A 23,850-nucleotide genomic window follows, 5' to 3' on the forward strand; every position below is an offset into this window, starting at 1 on the left:
TATTTTTTTTTGAAAAGTACATAAAAACACAAACAATTAAAAAAACTTGAATAGCACAATTTTCTAAAAAATTTATAAATTTTTTTAAAAATTTGTTAAAATTATGATAATCAACTTTTTTTTTTTTTAATATTTTTCAAACAAAAAAAACATCAATAAAATCAAATAAAAATTTTGTTCAAAAAAGTAAAAATTAAAATGGTTGACCCCATTTGTAAATATTTACCTAGTTTTTTTTTTAAACTAAATGAGAAAATTTATATTTAATAACTCATGCAATCATAAAGTTTCAAATTTGGTTACTTAAAATACTCAATTTTATTTTTATTAAAGATAAAATTATTTTTTACTTGAATTAAAAAAAAAAAAAGTATTTTAACAACGATAAAAACTTTTTTTTTAAATCGTAAAATTTTACTTTGCCATAAGTATCCCTCAGTTATGCCTTATTACCCGCCGAAATCTCATTTCAAACATGAGCAGCAAGTGGATTTTTTTTCAATGTTATCTCTATTAAAATGATAAAAAAATTTTTATTTTTATAATAATTATAATACAATAATAGATAAAAAAATTCTATTTCCATTTTTTATAATGATCAACCAATATCCAAACAACTTCTAATAATCTAGCTTTTGCAAGACTGAGCAATCACAATATGATTACATAACAACTATGAAATCATACAACATGTCATACCTCATAAAACTAATAAAATAATTTGTACGTTAAGCAACAATGTATTTTTGATTATTAAAATAAAAACTAAAGAAAAAAAAAAGACTTTTTTATTACCTCTTCATCATCATCATCATCGTCAATTTTCAGCATTTAGTTATAATTATTTACACATAAAATTACGCTAATAAGTATGAATCTTCATAAATTGTTAACAGTAATAAAAAGGATAATAATAATAAAAATAAAAATAATTATTGAGCTACGGTGAGAATAATTAATTAAATTTCATCATACTCATTCGGCCGCGCTAGATTAAAATCAAGTACCTCATCGGAAGTTAAAAAACGAACATCGCTGTCTTCAGACAAAATGGACCCGCTGCTACCGGATCCTCTTTTGTAAGTTTTTCGCCGTCGCAACACAACAATAATAATACCAGTGGCTATTGCTACTGCAGCAATCAAAACTACGACAATGCTAATTATTTCAGACAAACCGAAGCTAACAGCAGCCTGTAATTGTGCAACACGACCAACTAGAACATCTGATTCAGAAGAAATGGTATTAATACTTAAATCTGTTGTCTTGGAAGCGATTTTCACGGTGCTAGATTCTGTAGTTCGTGGTGGTGATTCATGTCGAAGAGTAGTAGGAAACGGAGTCTCAGGATGGAGAGCTTTGTCCGTTGTCCTGATCCTGGTTTTTACGGTGGTCGCTAATTCGCTGGTCGTTAATTTAGCCGTAACTGGCGAGGACAATTTCCGAGGAGGATTTGACGCTTCTGGGTCTATTTCATCCTTTGTATCTATTGTAATTATCAAAGGGTTTAATTTTGTTGTTGGATTTAATTCCTCATTTGTTGACGCTGACAATGGATAATCTGTCACGGCTAAATTAATCAAGTATGAAGGTTTAATCTATTTTTAGGAGTACAATAAATAATGAAATGATATTTTGTGTAATTACCTAGGATGCAATACTCAGCGAAGTCCGGGCAACAAGTGGAATTCTCAGCGCATTCGAGAGAACACTGACAGGCATCGGGCGAGGACAATGGGATAATTGTTGTCCAAGTATTTATTCCAGGTATATTACCGCATCTACCGCGACAACTTTGCAGTGCATTTATTATTTCTATTTGATCTAGAAATAATTCATTTATTTTAATTGTATTCCGACAAAACGTCTCAGAAAAATAATATTTTTAAAATAAATTAAATCAAAGAAAAAAATTGTTTATTAACAAACTAAATTAAATATTAGAAAATAATTGTTTTAATTCGTAGATATTTATAAAGGTACACGGAAAGAACAAAATTACACTGCATATCCTCCCATATTATACTCACTGTAATCTCCGATTTGACAAGTAATTTTTCTGGATATACCGCCCCAGATTACACTGGATATAATCCGAAAAAATATCCCGTTTAATTTCAATTATACTCAGTAGAATCTTGGATTATATAATTTTTTCAAAAATTGTGATATTAAATTTTTTTAATTTATAAATTTTTTTGAAAATTTGTAAAATTTGTGGAAATTTTCGTAATCAATTTTTTTTTTAATTATGCATTTTTTTGAAATAAATCAATAAAATCAAATATTTATTAAAAATTTTTCGACCCCAAATTATCAGAAAAATTATGCTTGAATGATCCTTAAATATTTTCTATCCATACATTGCATTGCATTTTTGAAAAATACATACAAAAATGAACAAATTAACAAAAAAAATTAATCATCACAAATTTAAGAAATTAAAAAAAAATTTTATAAATTAAAAAAAGAAAAAAGTTGAAGATCACAATTTTTGAAAAAATTGTATTATCCAAGATTCTACTGAGTATAATTCCAATTACACGGGATACTTTTTCGGATTATTTCCAATGTAATCTGGGGTAGTACGTACAACCACAACTTTTTTTTACAACAAAATGAGCTTTTTTATGACTTTTATTAATTATTATATTTTTATTGTAAAAAATTGTTTTTTACTATTTAGTTAAATTTTTGATTAAAGAATATTTTTATTTGTTTTTTAAACTGTAATTAATTTTTTATTTTTTTAATTTAATTAAAAAGCCAAAGCGTTAAATTTTGATATTAATGTAATTTCAATGAAGTTACTTCATTGAAAAAATGACAATATTTATAGTCGTTTTATGAATGATGTATGTCTAACTTGTAAAATTAGTTGTTTTTTTATCTTGACTTAATAAAAAAAATAAATAAAGAAAAATTGTGAATGTCGCGCTTCTTTTTTATGATAATAGTATTGGAATTATAAGAATAGTTCAAACAAAAGTAATATTTCAGCTGTGCCATTTCAAAAGAATCATTGCAAAACTTTTAGTCCTATTTTTTGGTACTGCTCTATTTGTATATATTTTTTTCTGTATTTAAATATTTTTCTAACGAATTTAGAAAGAAAAAATTTTTTTATAGAATAAATTTGGAAAAAGTTATTTTCTTCAATGATAAAAATATCTGATACCAGTTATGACGTCACCAAAGATTTTACAAAATGGAAATAACAAAGTTTAGATTCATGATCACATTTCAGTTGTTTAATTCAAATTAATAGTTTGTAAAAAAAAAGTTGTTTGTTGGAATTTGAGAGTTAACAAATTAATTAAATTTATAACAAAAAATGAATCTGGTTATTTGATATTGTCGTGTATTGAAAAAAACTTCGTTAAATTACTGAATTTTTTGTTTTATAAAAAAATTGAATTGATAAAATAACTGAAATGTTATTTTATGGTTTCTCAATTTTTAAATGTTATTATTTACCATCATCAGTAACACTACGGACTGTAGTATCAGAATCAATTCTTCTCGCTTGAGTGCACTCGTCAGCTTGGAGAATAGCGACATCGTCAATCGCTATATCACTGACATAGTTGATGCCACGTACGCCTTCAATTATTATCTGCGAACAAAAGTGTCACTTAATTACATTAAATTACACGTCATGCATTCAGTCTAGCGCGTAAATTTGAGGAGAAGCTAACTCAAGAATTTGATGTGCGAAATGGAAATAGTTGCTAGGCGAAACTAGCTGAAATGAAACTTGCCTGGAAACTTGAGTTTGTTTTCGGAAGATCAAACAGCCCATGTAGCCAACGATTATCTTGATCGCCCCGTTTCTCGAACATTAATTTTGGTGTCTCTGTACTCTCTTCTTTCAAGTAGACACGCAGCGCGCCTATTCCTGCGCCAAACATGTGATACCTATTATCATGATTAAATTAAATTTTAATTAAAATTTATCATTATTTCAATTTAATTACCTAATTTTGTTTATTAACATTAAAAAAAAAATAAGTTGTAATTTTTACATTATTAATTTTCATTATTTTTAATTTTGAAAAGTAATAGTAATAATTTTTAGTTCAAAAATTATTTATTTACTTACCAGAATGAAAAGCATCTGGAGTCTGTATATGACGCATTATATAAAGGGGAAATTATTCGTGCAGTATCATTCGTAAGTCGACCGGAAGCTTCAATATAAAGATAGTAACCTGAAACAAGAATGTTATTATAATTAAAACAATTAAAATAATAAGAATAATTATAATACTCCGTTAAAATCAGGCCCCAAATATTGACTCGATAACATTATTTATGTGCGTAATCAAATTACAATGAAATCGATTAATCAATTATTACATGTATCGATATTCTTAAATTGATGAAACATCTATTGAATCAATAAAAACAGAATTATTTACTCAAGACCAGCTCATTGGGTTTTTATTGGCGATATCAATCTCAAATAAAATCTCCGACGAGTCATACACTTCTAATGCACTTTTTTAAAAGTTTGTAGACTTTACTCTGAAAGCTATTGAGTTACAAGTTACGAGTATTTACCTTTTACACACAACACTTACAGCGTTCTTACCTTGTAATGCCATTCATCGTAACTTGTAATTGCATTGTATTGTAGTTTTATGAATTTTTTCTTTATAAGTGAATGAATGGATTTTCTTAAGTACGTCACTTATATTCAAGTTTATCCACTTGATCTATTGATTTGCGTCGAGATTGTTTTATTAATTTTTATAAACAGATGAAAAACCCGATTATTCACTCCGTAAGAACAGAGTTTGTTCAATTGTTTGAAATAATTGGCCTAAATCATTCCAAACAGGAAAAATTAACATTCCAATGTATTGTTAGCCAAGTAATTATTATCTGAATGCCAAATGTAATAGTTACAAAGGAAGTAGTCAAACTAACACATTAAAATACATTATTTTAAAATTAATTTCTTTTTAATTTGATGTGAAAATAAAATCATAACTAAATTATTGTAAAAATTTTAGAGTAATGTTGTGTGAATTGATGGACTAAAATTATCTTAACTTTAAATTGATATCGTGTTTAAAGGATAAAAAATACGACAAAATTGATAAGCCTCTTTTTTTGTAGAGAATTAAATTTTCCATAAGAAAATATTCTTAAAATGTTTTTTTATTCTTAATATTTAAATCAGAATTTTAATTTTAACTTCTTGATAACAATGGATGAGTTCTATAACTTGATTTTTAAATTTAAAACTCAAATTATGAAAATAAAAAGAGGAAAGGGAAAAATTAATGACACTATTTCTGTAGGAAATTCAATTTTCTATCAGAAAAGTCTATGAATTTTTCCCTCTCCTCTTTCTATTCCCATAATTTGAGTGAAAAATTTAAACAAATTTTTTGATTGAAAGTTATTTAATTTCCTAACACACGAAATTTCCTAACACAGCGCAGTGTAAATTAATTAAGTGTTTACAGCTATGATTGTTTCCTTTTATAAACCAATAAAATGTCAATTAAGACTCGAATAATTGAGTTTTTAAATGACTGTCATTAGAGAAAAAAAACAACTACGTACAATTTTTTTCGTTTTTAGTTCTAAGAATATTTGAATTAAAATTCTAACGGTTCTAACTGAAAAGCATTTTTTTAATTAGAAAATAGTTTGGTTACTTTTGCAATAAGTTTTAATAATGTCATTACAATGGAACTATTAAACTCCTTAAAAAACTTGGCATTAAAAATACTTTTTCTAGCAAAAAACATAAAAAACATGGAAGGTTAAAATTAAAAGTTCTCTGACGCTACCATATTTGTGTATGAAAAGAGTTTTTATAAATTTTATAAAAAAAAATATACCCGTTAAAAATGTTCCTTATTGTTTCAACAAAATAAATTACAATACGACTAACAATAATAATAATAATAATAATAATAATAATAATAATAATAATAATAATAATAATAATAATAATAATAAGCGATGCTTGCTACGTGGCCTCCAAGCGGCGCATCGCGGGAAACGCAGACCATAACATCAGGTCTGTAGGCGAACGACGTAGCCCGTGCAGTGGGCCAACTACCCACTGCATGGAAATAACTGAGTTACCACAAGATACCAACTCAGAAGTGCTCCCCACAACCGGTCCTTTTCGGATGAGGACCATTCATCAGGTGGGAGGAGCACGCCGGACCCGATGAATGATGACGACCCTGGCGCCTTAAGGACTTACTTTAAGTGGACGGAGGAACTGAGAGTCGATCTCTTGGTGTGCTACCAACGTAGCGAGCCGGGGGTGAGCGGCTATATGGCCCGGATGCACACTCTTTGGAGTGATATGCATCCGGAGCTAGCGCATTTTACGCCCAAACACCTGCGTAATTATGCCGCTCATCTTCGGCGAAATAGAAGATCGCTTGTGCCGGACAGAAGGCAGTCTAATAGACTTTCCTTTCCGGCGCAACTACACCAAGAGCGACGCCGTTCCTCCTTGGACAACAACAATCCCTTTGTAGGACGGCAAGTAAGTATATCTAAAAAGATAACTTACTCCCAACAACAGCTTGACGCGGTAAACGAAGATCTCCGTGCAAACATCCTGGAGGATTCCACCCTGCTCACTGTGAGCCAGGTTGTGTATGGTGCAGCAGTTTCGGCTTTTCCGAGAGAGAGACAATGTCTCTCGATCGAGGCAAGGTTGAAACAGCGCATCTCACAACTTGGCTTGAAAATTGACATGTCCCGGAAACAGGTCTCCCGCATTCAGTGTGTGATTGAGTACGACACAACTCAAACACCATACACGCCCCGAATTCGGCGCATTGCTGCTGAACTTCGGTGGCGTCATCACACACTGAACAAGAGTACTCTTCATGTCATCAAGGAAGAGTGTCTTAATAAATTGCGGGCTCTAGTGGCTGCTAAAAAGTCATTAGAGAAAAGGCTGAAGCGGTTGGTCGACAACTCGTTGTTTCGATCCAGCCCTTCACGGTTTCTGACACCAAAGACCGATGTTACCGGGAATTATCCAACACCTGAGCGGGTGGAAGCTTTTTGGACTGAGTTGTATGGAGATCAACCAAACGTGAACGCCAACACTCCAGCTCTGCACGACTTCAAAGTATTCTGTCGGGAACACCGTCGACAGAATGCTGATGAAGAGAGCCCTGCAGTCAGTGTGGATGAAGTTCGTTCAGCTCTAAATGGCAGCAAAAATTGGGCTGCCCCGGGACCAGACGGCATTAATGTCTTTTGGTGGAAGAAGTTTACTTCTACCCACCTCCATCTGGCCCGCATATTTACATCATACATTAGAGCTGACGATCCGATTCCGGACTGGCTTGTAGAAGGGCGAACCGTACTGATACCTAAAAAGGTGACTTGTCTGACCCTAAGAATTTCAGGCCTATCACCTGCTTGAATGCGGTTTATAAAATTTTTACAAAAATTTTAAATAACCGTATCTTGCAGCAGATAGAGCCTGTATGGCAACAGATATATGAACAACGTGGCAGTAAAGAGGCCTGTCAGGTTGCAAGGAGAACCTGATAGTGGATCGATGCGTCTTACAAGATGCGATCTACTATCAACGCAACCTGTCAATGGCTTGGATTGACTATCGCAAGGCATTTGACTCAACTCCACATGAGTTGATTTTATATCTACTCAAATGCCTGGGAGTCAATCCCGAAATAGTGGAATGTATTCGGCGTACAATGCAGCTCTGGCGAACGCGATTTCACATTGGAAGTGGAAACGCATTGCACGTAACCGGAGTTGTAGAGTACAAACGAGGGGTCTTCCAAGGCGATTCCTTGAGCCCTCTGCTGTTTTGCATTTCACTGCTGCCTATATCTGTTGTTCTCCGTAAAACTCATGGGTACTCTGTGGGGCCTCCGGGTGATCGAAACTATTCGATTACCCATCTGCTTTACATGGATGATCTGAAGTTGTATAGCGCTGATAAAGATCATCTACAAGCGGCCCTCAACATCGTAGCAGAGTACACACGAGATGTCGGAATGTCTTTTGGGTTGGACAAGTGTGCGGTCGTACATCTGGCGAGGGGTAAGTGCTCTGATACTGGTGATGATGTCGAATTAGTGGATGGGAGCGTCTTAAGCCAATTAGACGCCGGGGAGTTGTATAGATATCTAGGAATGGAAGAGCACCGCATGCATGCGGTCTCTGAAGTCCGAACAACTCTCCAGAGCGAGTATGTTAGGAGACTCCGGAAAATTTGGTCCTCCGAACTTTCCGGCAAAAACAAAGTCTCAGCTACTAACATGCTCGCTGTCCCAGTCTTACTATACTCTTTCGGTGTCCTGAAATGGACCCGAAAGGATTTACGAGATCTCGACATCAAAACCCGTAAGATCATTAATATGAATCGGAGCATGCACCCCAATTCATCAGTCGCCAGATTATACCTCTCCCGGTCCATCGGTGGGAGAGGTTTGCAGAGTTTGGAGCGGCTTCACGACCGTTTGGTCCTGGGTTTAACTCACGAAGTTGTCAATTTCACTGCAGACGAGGATGACTTTCTTATGCAAATTGTACATAAACATGAAAATGCGCATAAGGGGTCATTCTTGTATAAGGCAGCAATATATGCGGCAAGAACCCTTGGTCTTGGAGAAATAAACGCTCTTATGGAACTCCGAAAGGAGGAATTTAAGAGCGTCATCAGGAACGCCGAGGAAAAACTACTCCTTGGCGAACTGATGGACAAGTCCATGCACAGCGTGTTCTTTAAACACGTGCGTGATCATGGCTTGTCCATCCAGCTGACGTTTTCCTTCTTAAAGTCAGCGGGCCTGATGTCCGAGACTGAAGGGTTCATATTTGCCTGCCAAGATGGTGTCATTAACACTCTTGAGTACCGTAGCAAGGTGCTCCAGGTGCAGCTTCCGGACACGTCCTGTAGGAGGTGTAGACAACATCCGGAGACGCTTATGCACCTTTTGTCGGCATGTCCAGTGCTGGCGAGAGGTGCATATATCCAGCGTCACAATGCTGCCCTGAGAGTACTGTACTACTATCTTCGTCATTGCTACGGTATTGACGTGACACCAGTGCTGCCTTATTTGCCAGGAGATATTCCCCAGGTTGTTGAGAATGACAGTTGCAAAATTTATTGGAACATGCCATTTGCAACAACCCGGCGGATAGATCACAACAAACCTGATATTGTGCTCTTCGACAAGGCCACTCGTGACATTTATGTCATTGAGTTCTCGGCCCCGGCTGAATACAACATCTCAGCCAAAGAAGAGCACAAAAGACAAATATATCAGGATCTCCTGTTTGAAATTGGCAAACTTTACCCAGGTTACCGTGTCAAGCTTGTCGTCCTGATTGTTGGCGTCCTAGGAGGGATGAAACAGTCTTTTGTATCCTCACTTGCCAAAGTTCCAGCTTGCTCATCAAAAGCTGAGTTCTTGGCAGTTAGGATGCAGAAGGCTGTTTTACTTGGTTCTCTCCGTCTCTTAAGGGAAATGACTTTGGCCTGCTGTGATCACTAACCGCCTTGTTGTGCGGAGTGGTCCAGCAGTAACGGATGGAGCTCAGGCTGGGCCCTCGGAGAATCGGACTCCGGGGATAACCCCCCTGAGCATTTAATAACAAAATAATAATAATAATAATAATAATAATAATAATAATAATAATAATAATAATAATAATAATAATAATAAACTACACAATTAATTGTAGCTGCATCAAAGTCAAAGATAAAGAATAATCACAAGATAAAAATAAAAAACGATACGATACCATCATTTCCGGCGCCAAGAGTGTGATCATACGTTGGTCCGGTCCCAATGTGTGAACTAGGAGTCTCAAAATTGTGTCTTTGCCAATCGAAATCATGTCGTGGATCTTGTTCCCACCAGCAGAGATCTGGTTTCTCAAAATCACATTTTGTCGGTGCCGTGGCGGTCGTATCTGAAATTCTTTTCACAATTGAAAGCTCACAGTTATAAAGAAAATCCTCAAATTTATTATACGCTTCCAAAAAAATCAATAAAATAAAATGAAATTATACTATATAACAATAATAGGGTAAATGTACCTCTGCAATAAGGAGCAGTGCCATTCCATTGCTTTCCGTTGCAGTAAATTTCAGCAGTTCCAACCAATACGTGTCCTGGTTCGCAAAAGTACATCAATATTGCGCCGTTATATTTAGACGCTACTAATGCATGATCTGGAGTCACTAACGTCGGACATTGTGAATCTGAAAATTTTAATTAAATAAATAAATAATTAAAAATTTTGACAGTTTTCATACCTGTAGCTGGGAGTACATTACATAGAAAATAAAATTTACTTAAATCAAGTAAATAACCCGTGCAAAAAAAAAAATTCTGATTCAAAATGAATTTAAGATTGAAATTCATATTTTGACACAAATATGAATTCGTTTTGAGATTGATTCAAATTTGAAATTGATTTGTAAATAGAAATTAGCACGCCTGCTGAAATTTCGATCCTGCTTCAGAATATTAATAAAGACTTGAAAATATTTAGGATAAATTTGATCTATAAAATATTCTTAAGTCTTTATTAAAATTCTAAAGCAGGATCGAAATTTCAGCAGGCGTGCTAATTTCTATTTACAAATCAATTTCAAATTTGAATCAATCTCAAAACTAATTCATATTTGTGTCAAAATATGAATTTCAATCTTAAATTCATTTTGAATCAGAATTTTTTTTACACGGGAATTTTGAAGAACTTACTCTTCTTGATTTGAGTAGAAAAATTCTTAGACTAAGAAATTTTCCTTGGTTTAAGAAAACATTCTGATTTGTAACTTTTGAAAAAATAATTTTTTTTTAAAAGTACATATATCTAAAAGTATTGTGCTAAAGTTTCTGAGTGATCAGACAACTGTAACTATTTTAACTTTTTTTGCTCGACGGGCAGAAAGCGTCAACTTTCGGCCCGCTGCGCTCAACGAAGTTACCGCTTCTTGCCTTCGTCGAGCAAAAATTAGTATATTACACTACTAGGACCGAGATTTCAACTTTTGGCCTGTGTAGTGTATACGATTTTTCTTCATAGCCGGTCGAAAGTACGTTATTAATTTTACTTTTTTTAACTTCAAGTGCAGATAAGTATGTCTTGATGCCTGCCCCGACATTTGCGGCACGAGCGAAGCGAGTGCTGCTGGTCGTGGGGGCAGGCATAAAATACATTCGAAGAGTCAAGTATGGTCATATTTTTTAAAAATAAATTAATTTAATTTTTTCAAAGATGTATTTATTTTCATTAGTTTAACAAACTATATTATTTATTATAAAATTTCTCAAACAAAACATATTATAAGCGAAAAACTCTTATTGCATTTTTTTTAATCGTTTCAATTTTCTCTTGAATGATCGCAATTATTAATAATCCTTCCATAAAATACAGTTTTGAAACTTGATATTGGAGCAGTTAAAAATTATATCTCCACTGAGTATACAGTTTTGATAATTCATAACTTGATTATTCAAATAAAAATTTTTAGATGAGTATTCTGATGATAGTTTACTGGTAGGAACATTATTTTCAGAAATTTTTCTTATTTAACAGATGACAAAACAACATTGATAAATATTTTTAAGGTTAGAGGTAGCAATAGAAATTACAGCGGTTAAGAATTTGCTATAGTGACGGAATAAACAGTCCCTAGTTACAAGTGTAATTACGCATGAGAAATTCTTTCCTCCCGTCGTTACAAAGGGCGCGCGTGTACTTCTCACAGGGAGTTAATGTTAAACTTTCTTTTTTTGCTCGACGGGCAGAAAGCGTCAACTTTCGGCCCGCTGCGGTAAATGAAGTTGCCACTTTCTGCCTTCGTCGAGCAAAAAAATAGCATACACTCCTCGGGAAGTAAATAAGAAAGCCTCAGATCACATGTTTGTTGACCTTGGTTTCGCCTCGGCTAACAATTACATATGATCTGAGACATTTCTTTACTTCCCTAGGTGTGTAATATACTATTCTATCCGACTCTGTAGGGGTATATTTTTTCATAAATTGTTGAACGTTAATTCGTTATTTACATATAATTAAATCGTCAAAATTTTTTTTTCCTTTTTTTTAAAGTCACAACAAATACATTAAAAGACTCAGTTTTTTGAAAGTTTCTGATAGTAAGTTTTTTTTTATAACTGAGAAACTCGTACAGAACTGCAGAGAGCGTGTGCAATCAATGTTAAATATTCGATTTTCAATTGAATTCATCTCGGGTTATAGGTGGTCATTCAACTTCAATATTTAAGGGTAATTGTATCATCGTGTTCTTCATAAGTATACAAAAATTTAGAATTTTCCAGATTATAATTAGAATTTTCCAAAATATAATCCAGATTATACTAAATTATTTTTGTATTATACTCAGTTTAATTTCCGATTTGACCGAGTAATTTTTCTGGTTATACCGCCCCAAATTACACTGGTTATAAGCCAAAAAAATATCCCCTATAATTCCAATTATACTCAATAGAATCTTGGATTATATCATTTTTTCAAAAATTGTGATATTCAACTTTTTTCTTTTGTAATTTATAAATTTTTTTGAAAATTTGTAAAATTTTTGGAAATTTCCGTAATCAATTTTTTTTAAATATATCAATAAAATCAAATAGAAATTTCGTTCAAAAAAATAAAAAATAAAATAGTGATCCCACTTGAAAATATTTACTAAAAATTTTTCAACCCCAAATTATCGGAAAAATTGTGCTTAAATGATTCTTAAATATTTTCTATTCATGCATTGCATTGCATTTTTGAAAAATACATACAAAAATGAAAAATTAAAAAAAAATTAATCATCACAAATTTAACAAATTTTCAAAAAAATTTATAAATTAAAAAAGAAAAAAGTTGAATATCACAATTTTCGAAAAAATTATATAATTCAAGATTCTACGGAGTATAATTCAAATTATACGGAATATTTTTTCGGATTATATCCAGTATAATCTGGGGCGGTATAACTAGAAAAATTACTTGGTCAAATCCGAGATTACAATGAGTATAATACAAAAATAATTTAGTATAATCTGTATTATATTTGATATTATCTGAAATTTTTTTCCACCACAGATTACATTGAGTATAATGTAGGATTATATACAGTGTAATTTTGTTCTATCCGTGTAGTTTATACAAAAGCTACTTTTATATTGAAGGCAAATAATTTTGGCCGTTCAAGTTATCATGTACGTCAGCGAAATACTGAACTTTTGGAAAAGCTATATTCACTCGTTTATTCATATAAAAAATAACAAATAAAATAAAGTTATTTATTTTTTCTATTATTTAAAAATGAGTGAGTTGAGATAAATAAATTTTATATTAATATCTGTAGTAGTTTCTGCGTGAAAAAATAAAAAAAATTGGCTTTTTTTCGAGCACCGGAACCAGAATGATCTCTTAATTTCTTGATTTAAGTAATTTTTACTTGATTAAAGAATTTTTGTCTTGATTCAAGAGAATAAAACTCTTCAAAACTATCTTATCGATTCAAAATTTTTTCTCTTAATTCAAGTGAATTTTTTTTTTTCAGTGTAGTACCCGACATTTGCGAGTAATTTTAGATCTATTTATACAGTGCATGTGAGATCCAGTTACAATATAAATTATAAAATAATTAATTGTCAGAGTGACATGTATTTATTAGCGCTTAGTAAGTTGATTTAAATATAAATTAACCGCGACATTAAATAACAAGAACAACAACAACTTATATAAACTTACTAACGCAAACTGGGGTTGGTGTGTCCCAAGTGCCGCGAACACATGTCGAGTATTTATTGCCGACTAGGGTGAATCCTTCGAAGCAATTAAATCTGATAATCCTTCCACGACCGCGCGATCGTACTTTCCCGTTTGGAAATAACACTGGCGGGCATCGAGCTGTTTTAAATAACCAAACAAATAAATTAGTATAACTTTTCAATTATAAATTTTGTATTAAAAATTTTTGCTTGTACTTACAATTATTGTTATCCCAGGAGCCGGCGAAACATCCACAGGTCACGAAAAATAGCACCAAAAAACTCCGCATTTTAACTCCGATTGACATTAATTGATTAATTGTATCACTTATTGGGTGGTGTTACAAATTATGTACTGAAAATTATCAATTACTCGGTGGTTAAAGCCCAAACGAGTGGTTAAGTTATAACAGACTGATGTTCAAACAGTCATCCTTTGGATTGATGAGAAGAACGAGGGCGTGACGCTACTTCCCTCCCGGGTGTTTTGTGCGATTGTTTACTATCTGTTTCCGGTAAAATTTATCAATTTTCAACCAGTGTCAGGCCTTGGAGAATTTGTATCTTTTATTATTTCTTTTTTTCTTAAAAGCCTTTTTTTATCTGTCGACATATGCTCGTTGAATTCATTCAGTTTTTTATAATTTTTTTTTTTAGTTTTTTATTTACTTGGTTCAGGCTTTCATTGAAAATTAAAAAAAAAAAAATTACTCACGTAAGATTTGAATTTTTTAGAAGGTAAACTGTAACTCTTCTTGTTATTGTTCTTGAGAAAAAAAATTATTTTTGTGCATTATTCTTCAGTGTAATTTAAGGTTTTGTTTCTCTTAAAATTTTAATGGTTTTATCTTCTTCTTTAATGTGATTATAGTTATGTTTTGAAAAATATAAACGACGGTAAGCGTTCGAATTTTTTTCATTGTGTTTCACAATGAAAAAAAAATTTATTTGGTTCAAGAAAAATATTTTTTGGAAAATTTTACACAAAAAAAATAAATTTCTTGCGCCAAGAAAATTTTAAGGAAAACAAAAGTTATTTTGGAGCAAGAGGAAATTTTCTTGGCTCAAGAAATTTATCTTGTCTCAAAAAAATTTGACTTCATTCAAGAAATTTTCAATCTTCCTTGATATTTTCTTGAACCAAGAAAATTTACACTTCAGTTAAAAATTTTTTTTTCAGTGTACTCTTAGACGAACAGAAGGGTTGCAGTCAACCAGTCAGATCGACATTTCGAATTATCAAAACTTTAGAAAATTTTAAATTTCGCTACATTCAAAGTTTATAAAATACATAAGCTTAAATAGAATATTAGCCGAAAAACAATTTTGTCAATTATAAAACATCGAGCTCTTGAATATAGATAAACATAAATCCTATATTCCTCAAGAGTTAAAATTAATTTAATTTCGAAAAAGCTTAGTTCCGACGTATATTCATCCAAATAATGATTCAGCTGAAAATTACTCATCCATCCAAATGAGTGTTCGTCTGTTCATTCATTTTGGGCGTAAAAATTTTCGTTGTTATATTTTTTAATTTATTGAGACTTTGTGACTTTGAAAGATTCTATTAATATAGCTTTAGTTTTTTCCTCTATTCAACATTATATTTTTCGGAATTTTAAAATTTGTAAAATTAATTATTTTAAATTAAATTTTATATTAATTTTCCGATTTTTAGTAATTTATTAATTCAGAATGTTGTCGTAATAATTTTATCAATTAAATCAAACACTCAATTATTTTTAAAACAAGATCTAAATTTTTCACTCAACAATTTTTTCTCGACAATTAAGATATACAATGACGTTGATTCAAGATATCACCGACTTGCTTCAAAAATATACCTAATCTTCGGATTTTTCTTATTTTTTATATCATCAAAAATAAATTTAAATAAAAAGTTGATTTTTGTATTTTGAATGAAAAAATTTTTTGTTGAAACGAAAATTTTAAATTTTAAAAAGAAAACGAAATTATTGTTATTTTATAACTGCAAAATATCAATGAGTAAATCTTAAACTAATAAAAAATTCATTAATATTTCGCATTCACTTTTTATGTAAGTAATTTATAAAAAAAATATTTTAATTATAATTAAAATAACAAAGAATACTTTATTCTCTTCATTATAATTGCTTTCATTCCTCAATGGAAAGAAAATCTACTTCAGGTAATAATACTATTATTTACCTTTGTCATTTTATCCAGATTGTAAAACTTAATTCTAAAAAGAAATTATGACGGCCATTTTTTCGGTAGTAAATATTACTCTCAAATACACTGATGAAAAGAATACAGTTTTATTTATAAATTTGTATTTTTATTTAATTAGGTAAAAATCGGTATTTAACTAAATTTATCATTTAACTTTTTCAGAATTTTTCAAACAATATATCAAATTTTGTATGCATAAAATTAAAATCATGGAGAATATTTTATTCTATTCTTCATGATTAGAACTTTTTTCAGGTACAATAGTTGAGGCGGGGCAAGCTTAGTCAAATATTTAGCTATACTGCAGTACTTTTTTTCTCTTAATAAGCTTTCACAGGTTCTAACAAGTTTTTTTTAAATTCAAAATACAAAAAAAAGTTATTTGCGCGGATTTTTTGAATGAATTTAAATTGAACATTTCAAAGTAAGAATAAAATTTGGAAGATAATACTCATCGGGAGTCAATTTTTTTTTTCGTTGTACATCTTTATTATACAATTATTGTTAACAATATAAATTTCCCATGTAAAAAAAAATTAACACTTCTAAAAAAATTCAGAGGATGTTAACGTGAAGAAATAAAGATAATTTTTGTACATAACATCTATTGTATAAATTACCAAAAGCTTTCAAATTTTGTAAAAATAAATCCAAGTATCCATCAATTTTTATTGCAAAAAAAAAAAACTTACAAAACCGCATAACCAGATGCGGATAAATATACAAAATTCAAACAATTAAATATTAATCACTTTAATCTATCCGTAATTCGAATAATTATCTACTTACAACTCTAAATAGCCAGCTATTGAGTAACAACGACTACCGATGATTCGGATGATTTTGATTCAAGTATCCATCATCCTTACTGTTCTCACTGTTGACAAAAGTCTGCGGAAAAAATAACCCAACTTGCCCATTGGGAAGAATAATTTCCCGCACTTGGTTTCCGGGCATCTGACCAGCTCTCACTGTTCTAACATCTTCGTTGAATCTCACAAATTTAGCTTTATCCTTCTCAGGATCTTTGGTTTCATCGAACAAGTGTCGCGTATCAGGAACTTTACTGCCTAAAAATAAATTTCTATCTTTAGCAGTAAAAACCGCAATGGGAACCCCAGATTGGATCTGCTTACGCTGGAGATCTTGAGGTTGATACGGTTCCGAGTTGTCAGGACCATGATAACCAACATTAGTTCTAGCATTGGTATCAGTAAAAGTGGGTTGATTATTTATCGAGCCCGGTTCATTAAAGTAAATGGGAACTCGTTGCGGAACTCGCGGATAACTTTGATGTTCATTCATCACCGCAAAGTACTTCGAGGGCTGGGATAAGTTTTTAAAATGTTTCTCCAGCTGTTCCTGCTGACAATAACCCTGCTGATAATAATGCGGGTCTTGACGTCTATGATGATTACTATAATGATTATTACGATTAAGACTATAATTATGATTATGACTATCATAATAATCATGTCGATGATCTGCAAATAACTTTTCAGGGTATTGATCTTCTTCAAACGACAGGACTTTCAAATTCTCCAGCACAGTATCACTGATTCCATTATCTTGCAATTTATAATTATCAGTGTTTGCCGAAAGAAAAGATAACTTGGCTCTATTTAAATCATAATCTTTTCTTGGTGCCTTAGATTTTTGTGACAAGTCATCATTCTTCTCGAAAAAATCTTTTCTTATCGGTATTGACTCGTACATCATAGACTTAGGTATGTGTTGGGGATTTAGGGACTGGATTTGATGTGCTCCGTCTTGATGACTGTACTCGGGAAACAATTTAAAACTTTTAGTATTTAAATCCCATGAAGAATATATAAATTGTTTGTGACTATTTAAATTTCTTTGTTCCCCAGGTGGTTTAGTGCTAGCAATACCTATTACGGGTTTATTGAGTTGGTGTTTCTCTCCATTAAATATTGCGTAGTCGTCTTTCAGAATCCCAGTACGTGATTTCGAAAAGTCGTTAGCTGAAAACGTAAAAGGATAACGTGAACTCGTCCCGGCATCAGCAGTTCTTGTTGAAAGATGCGGAGGAGGGAGAGGAAGAGGAGGAAGGAATTGGTTATTTATATTCCACTGATCTTTTTTTGACTTTATTATTTCGCAATAAGGATTTCGATTAACGAATTTAGTATTTAGCTTCGGAAAGATAAAATTATCTTTTGATTTACTGTCGACATTAATATTTTTAATTTTTTCATTATTCAGTCGATGCATTACCAAGCTTGGAGTCGGATAGTAAGGTGATTCTTTGTTGAGTGGTTTAGAGTATAAAGATTTATCATCGAGTAATGGAGGAAGAAAGAATTCACGTGGAAAGGATTCATGATTGTTGGGAATATTGATTTTAAGACAAGCTTCTGTTTGCAGAGGATGAACTTGGGTTTGTGTTACTCTGGGATGTGCTTGTGCTTGCTCTTGTAGTAGTGTTACTTTAGGATGAGCTTGAATTGGTGGAGCTTTAACCTTAGTTAGATTCTCAACATCAAATAAAATTTCGCGTGGTTGAGTTCTCCGCGGTATACCTGGCACGTGCTTCAAATCACGACGAATTAAATTCTTTTGATTCTCGGCATCAGCATCCCAGCCGAGAGGCAGCGATGATACCGAGGTTACACTGTCCATGAAGTTTGTCTGGGCTGTATTTCCAAACAGATAGTCGACGACTGATCTTCTGCTAGCTGGACTAGTGTTTATGTCTTGGTCGGTAGTTGTCTTATCGACGTTACCTAGATTACTCAGGATTAACGCGTCTGATGACACGGTGGATAACGAGGCTGCGTACTGAGGTGATGTAGCACCGAAAAATGGGTCTCCGAGAGGAAACTGTGGTCCAGTAGGTAACGATGTCATTGCGTTTATTATTCGAGCCTCGACTGTCTCGTAGTCATGAGGTGTTGGTTTTGATTTAGTTAATCGGTTTAATGGGGTGAAGCGGTTATTATCACTTGTTCCGGTGCATGCCTGCGCCTCAGCACTCCACTCCGAATGAGGCTGAGATGTACTTGGAAATGGATTAGTGTCATTGTTATTTGATGATGCGCTTCGTTTGCCGTGGGTCCTCTCGTAAACATTAGCGAGTCTTGATTTTATTTCCAGCATTGGATCTACGAATTATTTATTATTATTATTATTATTATTATTATTTTGTTATTAAATGCTCAGGGGGGTTATCCCCGGAGTCCGATTCTCCGAGGGCCCAGCCTGAGCTCCATCCGTTACTGCTGGACCACTCCGCACAACAAGGCGGTTAGTGATCTATTATTATTATTATTATTATTATTATTATTATTATTATTATTATTATTATTATTATTATTATTATTATTATTATTATTATTATTATTATTATTATTATTATTATTATTATTATTATTATTATTATTATTATTATTATTATTATTATTATTATTATTATTATTATTATTATTATTATTATTATTATTATTATTATTATTATTATTATTATTATTATTATTATTATTATTATTATTATTATTTTTATTATTTTATTAAATTTAGTATTTATAATTTAGTTGATTAAATTTACATTTCACTTAATTTTTAATTTTATAAGTAAAACTTCCGTGTCATTAAACAATCATTTGCGTGAATGATTATGGTTATTTAATTATCTTTTACTCTCCGTAATGTAACACATTAATCATATTTTTCATTTCGTTTATTAATGAAGAGATCTAACTCATTCATTCTAATGTAACACGAAAAAAGTTTATTTACAATGTTTTAATTCGAATTTTCGCTAAAAATATCTTTCTAGAGAAATAATTCTTTAGAAATTTTTGTGTATCCTTATGCTTAATATTTTAGCCAAAAATAAATTCAAAGTTTTTCAAACATTTTAACTTATTTTATAATCTATATAATCAAGAGAATAAGGAAAATTTTGTCTCTGATGTTTTTATATGATAAATTAAATTTTGTATCATTGGAAAGGTCTTGATCTGAACTTGTACCTTTTTAATATTTCATAACGCATTACAAATTCCATAAGGGCGTACAATAAAAATTGTATTTTTTTTTCCAAGTTTAAAGAAAATTTTTAGTTTGAAGAAAAAAAATTTTTTTTTTGCATTTCTGCATGTTTTATACAAAAATACGTTGATTCCCGAAAAAAAATTTTTTTTCATACGCCTTTATGGCTCCCGGGACTCACCTCGGATGCCATAAGGGCCTATAAGAAAAATTCTATTTTTTTTTTTTTCAAGTCCATTATTATTTCTTAAATTTATTTCAAAAGTACTCAAACTTTGTAAATTTTGATTAGAAATATAAAAAAATCATTAAGCCAAAGTTTTTTTATTCATAATCTATAAATCTCGGCAGTCTCATAGTGATTGTCGGTTGCTAGTCAATCATTAATTATACTAATAATAATAAAAATGAAATTAATATTATTGTTATTATTTAAAATAAATTACCTGTCATGTTGAGTTTCGAAAAATCAACATCAAAGTACTCTTCAACTTTATCGTGCAATTCTTGATATAATTTTACACCACGTGGATCCCAGCAGTGCTCCGATTCACCACCATCAGTCTCGTCATTCCCACCACCCTTTTGACTGTCTTCATATTTATCCTTGCTAGCTCGCGGTGAAAAACTGCATTCATGGTAGTAATTTTTAATACAGTATGAATGAGATACAAGACATAAAATTATTAATAATGTGTTTAATGTATGACTCTATAGACCGGTGTTTTTAATTAATAAAGGAGTAACAAAGATAGTTATTATTATCAGCCGATGTACCCAATTTTCACCTAAGATTTTCTCTGATGGTATGAGATCTCATACCGATAAAATATTATGGTGAAGAAATAATAATGAAAAATTATTCATTCTTCAAGAATTGGATCTGGTACATCGGCTGATAATAATAAATATGTTTGTTTCTCCTCTTTATTATTAATAATAGTAAAAAAAATATTCTCACTGCAGTGGGTCCATTGGAAGACTCTCAATATTCGTGTCCTCTGTATTATCATCATCATCCTCAAATAGTTTCTTTGTTTTGTCGCTTTGAAGATCCTTAGACGCGACGTTTTTTTTCTCCGTGCTATTTTTCTTCGCATTTATATCTCTGGAGTAATAAAAATGACAAACAAATAAATAAGTTTATAAACGTGACATGAGATTTGATGTTAATATCAAATGCAGACTTATGTCCAGGTTCACATTTTCTAGTATGAAAAGTAAACTCACTTACGACCATTGCTGGTCTTTCCGTAATTGGAAGTGTTTTTTTCGTCATTCTTCGCTGCAGAAAACGCTGATTTCGGTCCACTGCTATCATCTTGCATTTCTGCATTTTCAGTCACTAATTTGCTAAGTTTAATTTATTATTTTTATGAATTATTAATCCTAGTTAAGATGTTTAACAACTCGAAATATTTAAAGTCAGTAAAAAAGTTTAATTTTATAATTTTTTTTGGTATAAAAGTAAAATAATAAATAGAATTTACTAGAAAACAACTTTTCTCATTAACTGACTTAAAATTATCATTATTATTATTACTAGTATTATTGTTATTATTCTTCTTATAAAAGTTTATGTTAACTTACCCGGGAGATGGGATTTCTTCTCCATTCAACAGTTTAAAAATATCACCTTGTAAACGTGCTTCGTTTTGTTGACTAAAAAGAAGTTTTCCAGGTCTTCTTACCTCTTTACCCATTGCACCGTTTTTAAATATTCCAATTGACTGAAATTCACAGAAACAAAAAACAAAATTAAATAAAATGCTTGTAAAGTTTAGATTGAATGAAAAATGAAAAATAATTTTATATCGTTTTTAAGAGCTTTTTATAATATAAAATTTTTAATAATTGTTTTGCTTCACGGTAACTTTGTTTGTTTAGCATAAAAAATCGAAAAATTAAAATTATGAAATATTTTTCTTCTCAAATTATTTTATTTCATGGCAGATTTACGATAATAATTATGAAAATTTACAAAAATTAATTTTTCAATTACTTTCAAAGCTTTTAATGTTTACAAACAATCTTATATTGATGATAAATTGTTTTTATATAAGTCTAGCAATTTTTAATATTTTTTTTCGAATTCTAAGTTTGAAAAAAAAAAAAAAAAAAAAAAAAAAACGTCTAAAAATGTCAATTTTTTAAAAAAGAGTTAAGAAAAATTGTTAATTAAAAAATTAATATTATTGAAAAAAAATTATTTGTTCAATTATTCTACTTTTAATGAGCTTTAAGAAAAAAAGTATATGCAGTTGCTCAAAAAATTTTTGAAAATATCATTTTTATGGGTCGATTGAGAAACTAAAAAATAATCAATTTTTTTTTTTTATTACAATGTAAAATTTATATCCAGAGTAAAAAATATTAGTTTTTTTCTGAAAAATTTGTAATCATTAAAAAAAAAAATTTGTTTTATGAATTATTATAAAATTAAGTAACTAAAAAATTTACCTGTTCAGGTAAAAGCCGGGTACAAATTGTTTTCTTTTTAACTTTCTTATCTGGATGGCCCAGAGTTTCATCTTCCTGTGACAAATAAATTAATTAGTCAAATCAAAATATGTGAAATAATTGTAACTGAATTACTCATCATTTTAATGACACTGAAGTTGGCAGATATTAAAAATTATTTTAAAATTTTATAATAATGCAATTATTAAAAAAAAAAATTAAGTAAAAAGTTTCACATGTGAAAATTAATAAAAATTGCAAGTGAAAATTTTTAAAAGCATTTTTTTATTGTAATTGATTTGTTATTCAATCTTTTAAAATTGACAGCTGACGGCTAACTTCAGCATTGTTCATTTAAAAAAATCCATAATTTCTAAATTTCTCCGATTCTTCAGTTAAATAGAAATTTTAACGTTTAAGAACATTAAAAAAAAAGCACTTGAATTATACTTACATTTTTTTGACGAATTTCAGCAAAACTATTCAAAGTTTTTTCAAATGAACTCTTGGCTACCTTCTCTTGTTTTCGATTACTCCGCTTCTGAAAAATACATCAATAAAATTAAGCAGAGAATCAACGATCATGTACCAAAGTAAACAGTTCATGGGCATTATTATTATTGAAGTGAAATTTAATTGAACTTCTGTCAAATAAGATAGACTTTGCTTATTTCCATTGTAAATAATCTTTTCGATGCATTAACCCTGTCAACATGTTTATCTACATCATGAATTGACATGTGTGATGACATAAAAGTGCAGAACAAAATTTAATTATAATTATTTAATAAAATAAATTGCATAGCAATGAAAATCAAACAAAATTACCATTTGCTGCTTAGCTGCAAGAATATTTTTTCTCATTCTTTCCAAATCTTTCTTCTTTTTCATCCTTTTGACTTTTTTTTGTGAAAGTTCACTTGGTTCAACGCAAATTTTATCATTCTTGAATCTTGCCATTTTATGAAGTGAGAATAGGATACTTGCTACGTTGAGTATTATAAATTGGCGAATTCTTGTTTTTTGTCTATTTATTTGTATAAATAAATTTATTGTGTAATAATTTAGCAACTAGACGTTCGAAGAGAGGTTAGTTAGGAGATAGATTCGATAAACAATGCAGCACGTATCGATTAATGAAAACAAATACTTTCTTATCGGCTAAGTAATTAAAAAAATTTTTTTTTATTTCAAAGGCAGGAAAATTTAAGTTTTTGATTTGCATCATCCATAGAAAATTGGCAGCGATATAAAATGTGATTAGAAATTAAAATTAAAATTGATTGATTAAAAATCAAATTTTTGTTAGACGAAAATATTCTAAGAATTTAACATAACCCTGATTAAAAAAAAGTATTAAGACAAAGGAAAAAGTATTGAAAAGAAT

General features: G+C 30.7%; 1 protein-coding gene across 6 annotated transcripts; it reads right to left on the reverse strand.

Annotated features, from left to right (window-relative positions):
• Nucleotides 1-914: 914 nt before the first annotated feature.
• Nucleotides 915-23,725, reverse strand: LOC141528275 (uncharacterized). Of its 6 annotated transcripts, XM_074244237.1 has the most exons (14): nucleotides 23,292-23,719; nucleotides 22,918-23,004; nucleotides 22,464-22,538; nucleotides 21,594-21,733; nucleotides 21,234-21,356; nucleotides 20,965-21,111; nucleotides 20,450-20,631; nucleotides 10,073-10,237; nucleotides 9,775-9,945; nucleotides 4,103-4,211; nucleotides 3,762-3,918; nucleotides 3,478-3,616; nucleotides 1,648-1,824; nucleotides 915-1,570 (listed from the first exon to the last, which is right to left on the reverse strand). In XM_074244237.1, exons 1-14 carry the CDS (start codon nucleotides 23,421-23,423, stop codon nucleotides 960-962), a joined length of 2,415 nt encoding a protein of 804 aa, XP_074100338.1. In that variant the 5' UTR covers nucleotides 23,424-23,719; the 3' UTR covers nucleotides 915-959. The 6 variants fall into 6 exon arrangements, with proteins under 6 accessions (XP_074100338.1, XP_074100339.1, XP_074100336.1 ...); XM_074244238.1 differs by lacking the exons at nucleotides 9,775-9,945; nucleotides 10,073-10,237 and having other exon boundaries at nucleotides 23,292-23,715; XM_074244235.1 differs by lacking the exons at nucleotides 915-1,570; nucleotides 1,648-1,824; nucleotides 3,478-3,616; ... (2 more) ...; nucleotides 9,775-9,945; nucleotides 10,073-10,237 and adding exons at nucleotides 16,624-17,059; nucleotides 17,126-19,114 and having other exon boundaries at nucleotides 23,292-23,725.
• Nucleotides 23,726-23,850: the final 125 nt, after the last annotated feature.

This window comes from Cotesia typhae, unplaced genomic scaffold (genome assembly GCF_013202065.1).
Source record: "Cotesia typhae breed Kobodo isofemale line unplaced genomic scaffold, CoteBio_Ctyphae contig_43, whole genome shotgun sequence".
Lineage (NCBI taxonomy): Eukaryota > Metazoa > Arthropoda > Insecta > Hymenoptera > Braconidae > Cotesia > Cotesia typhae.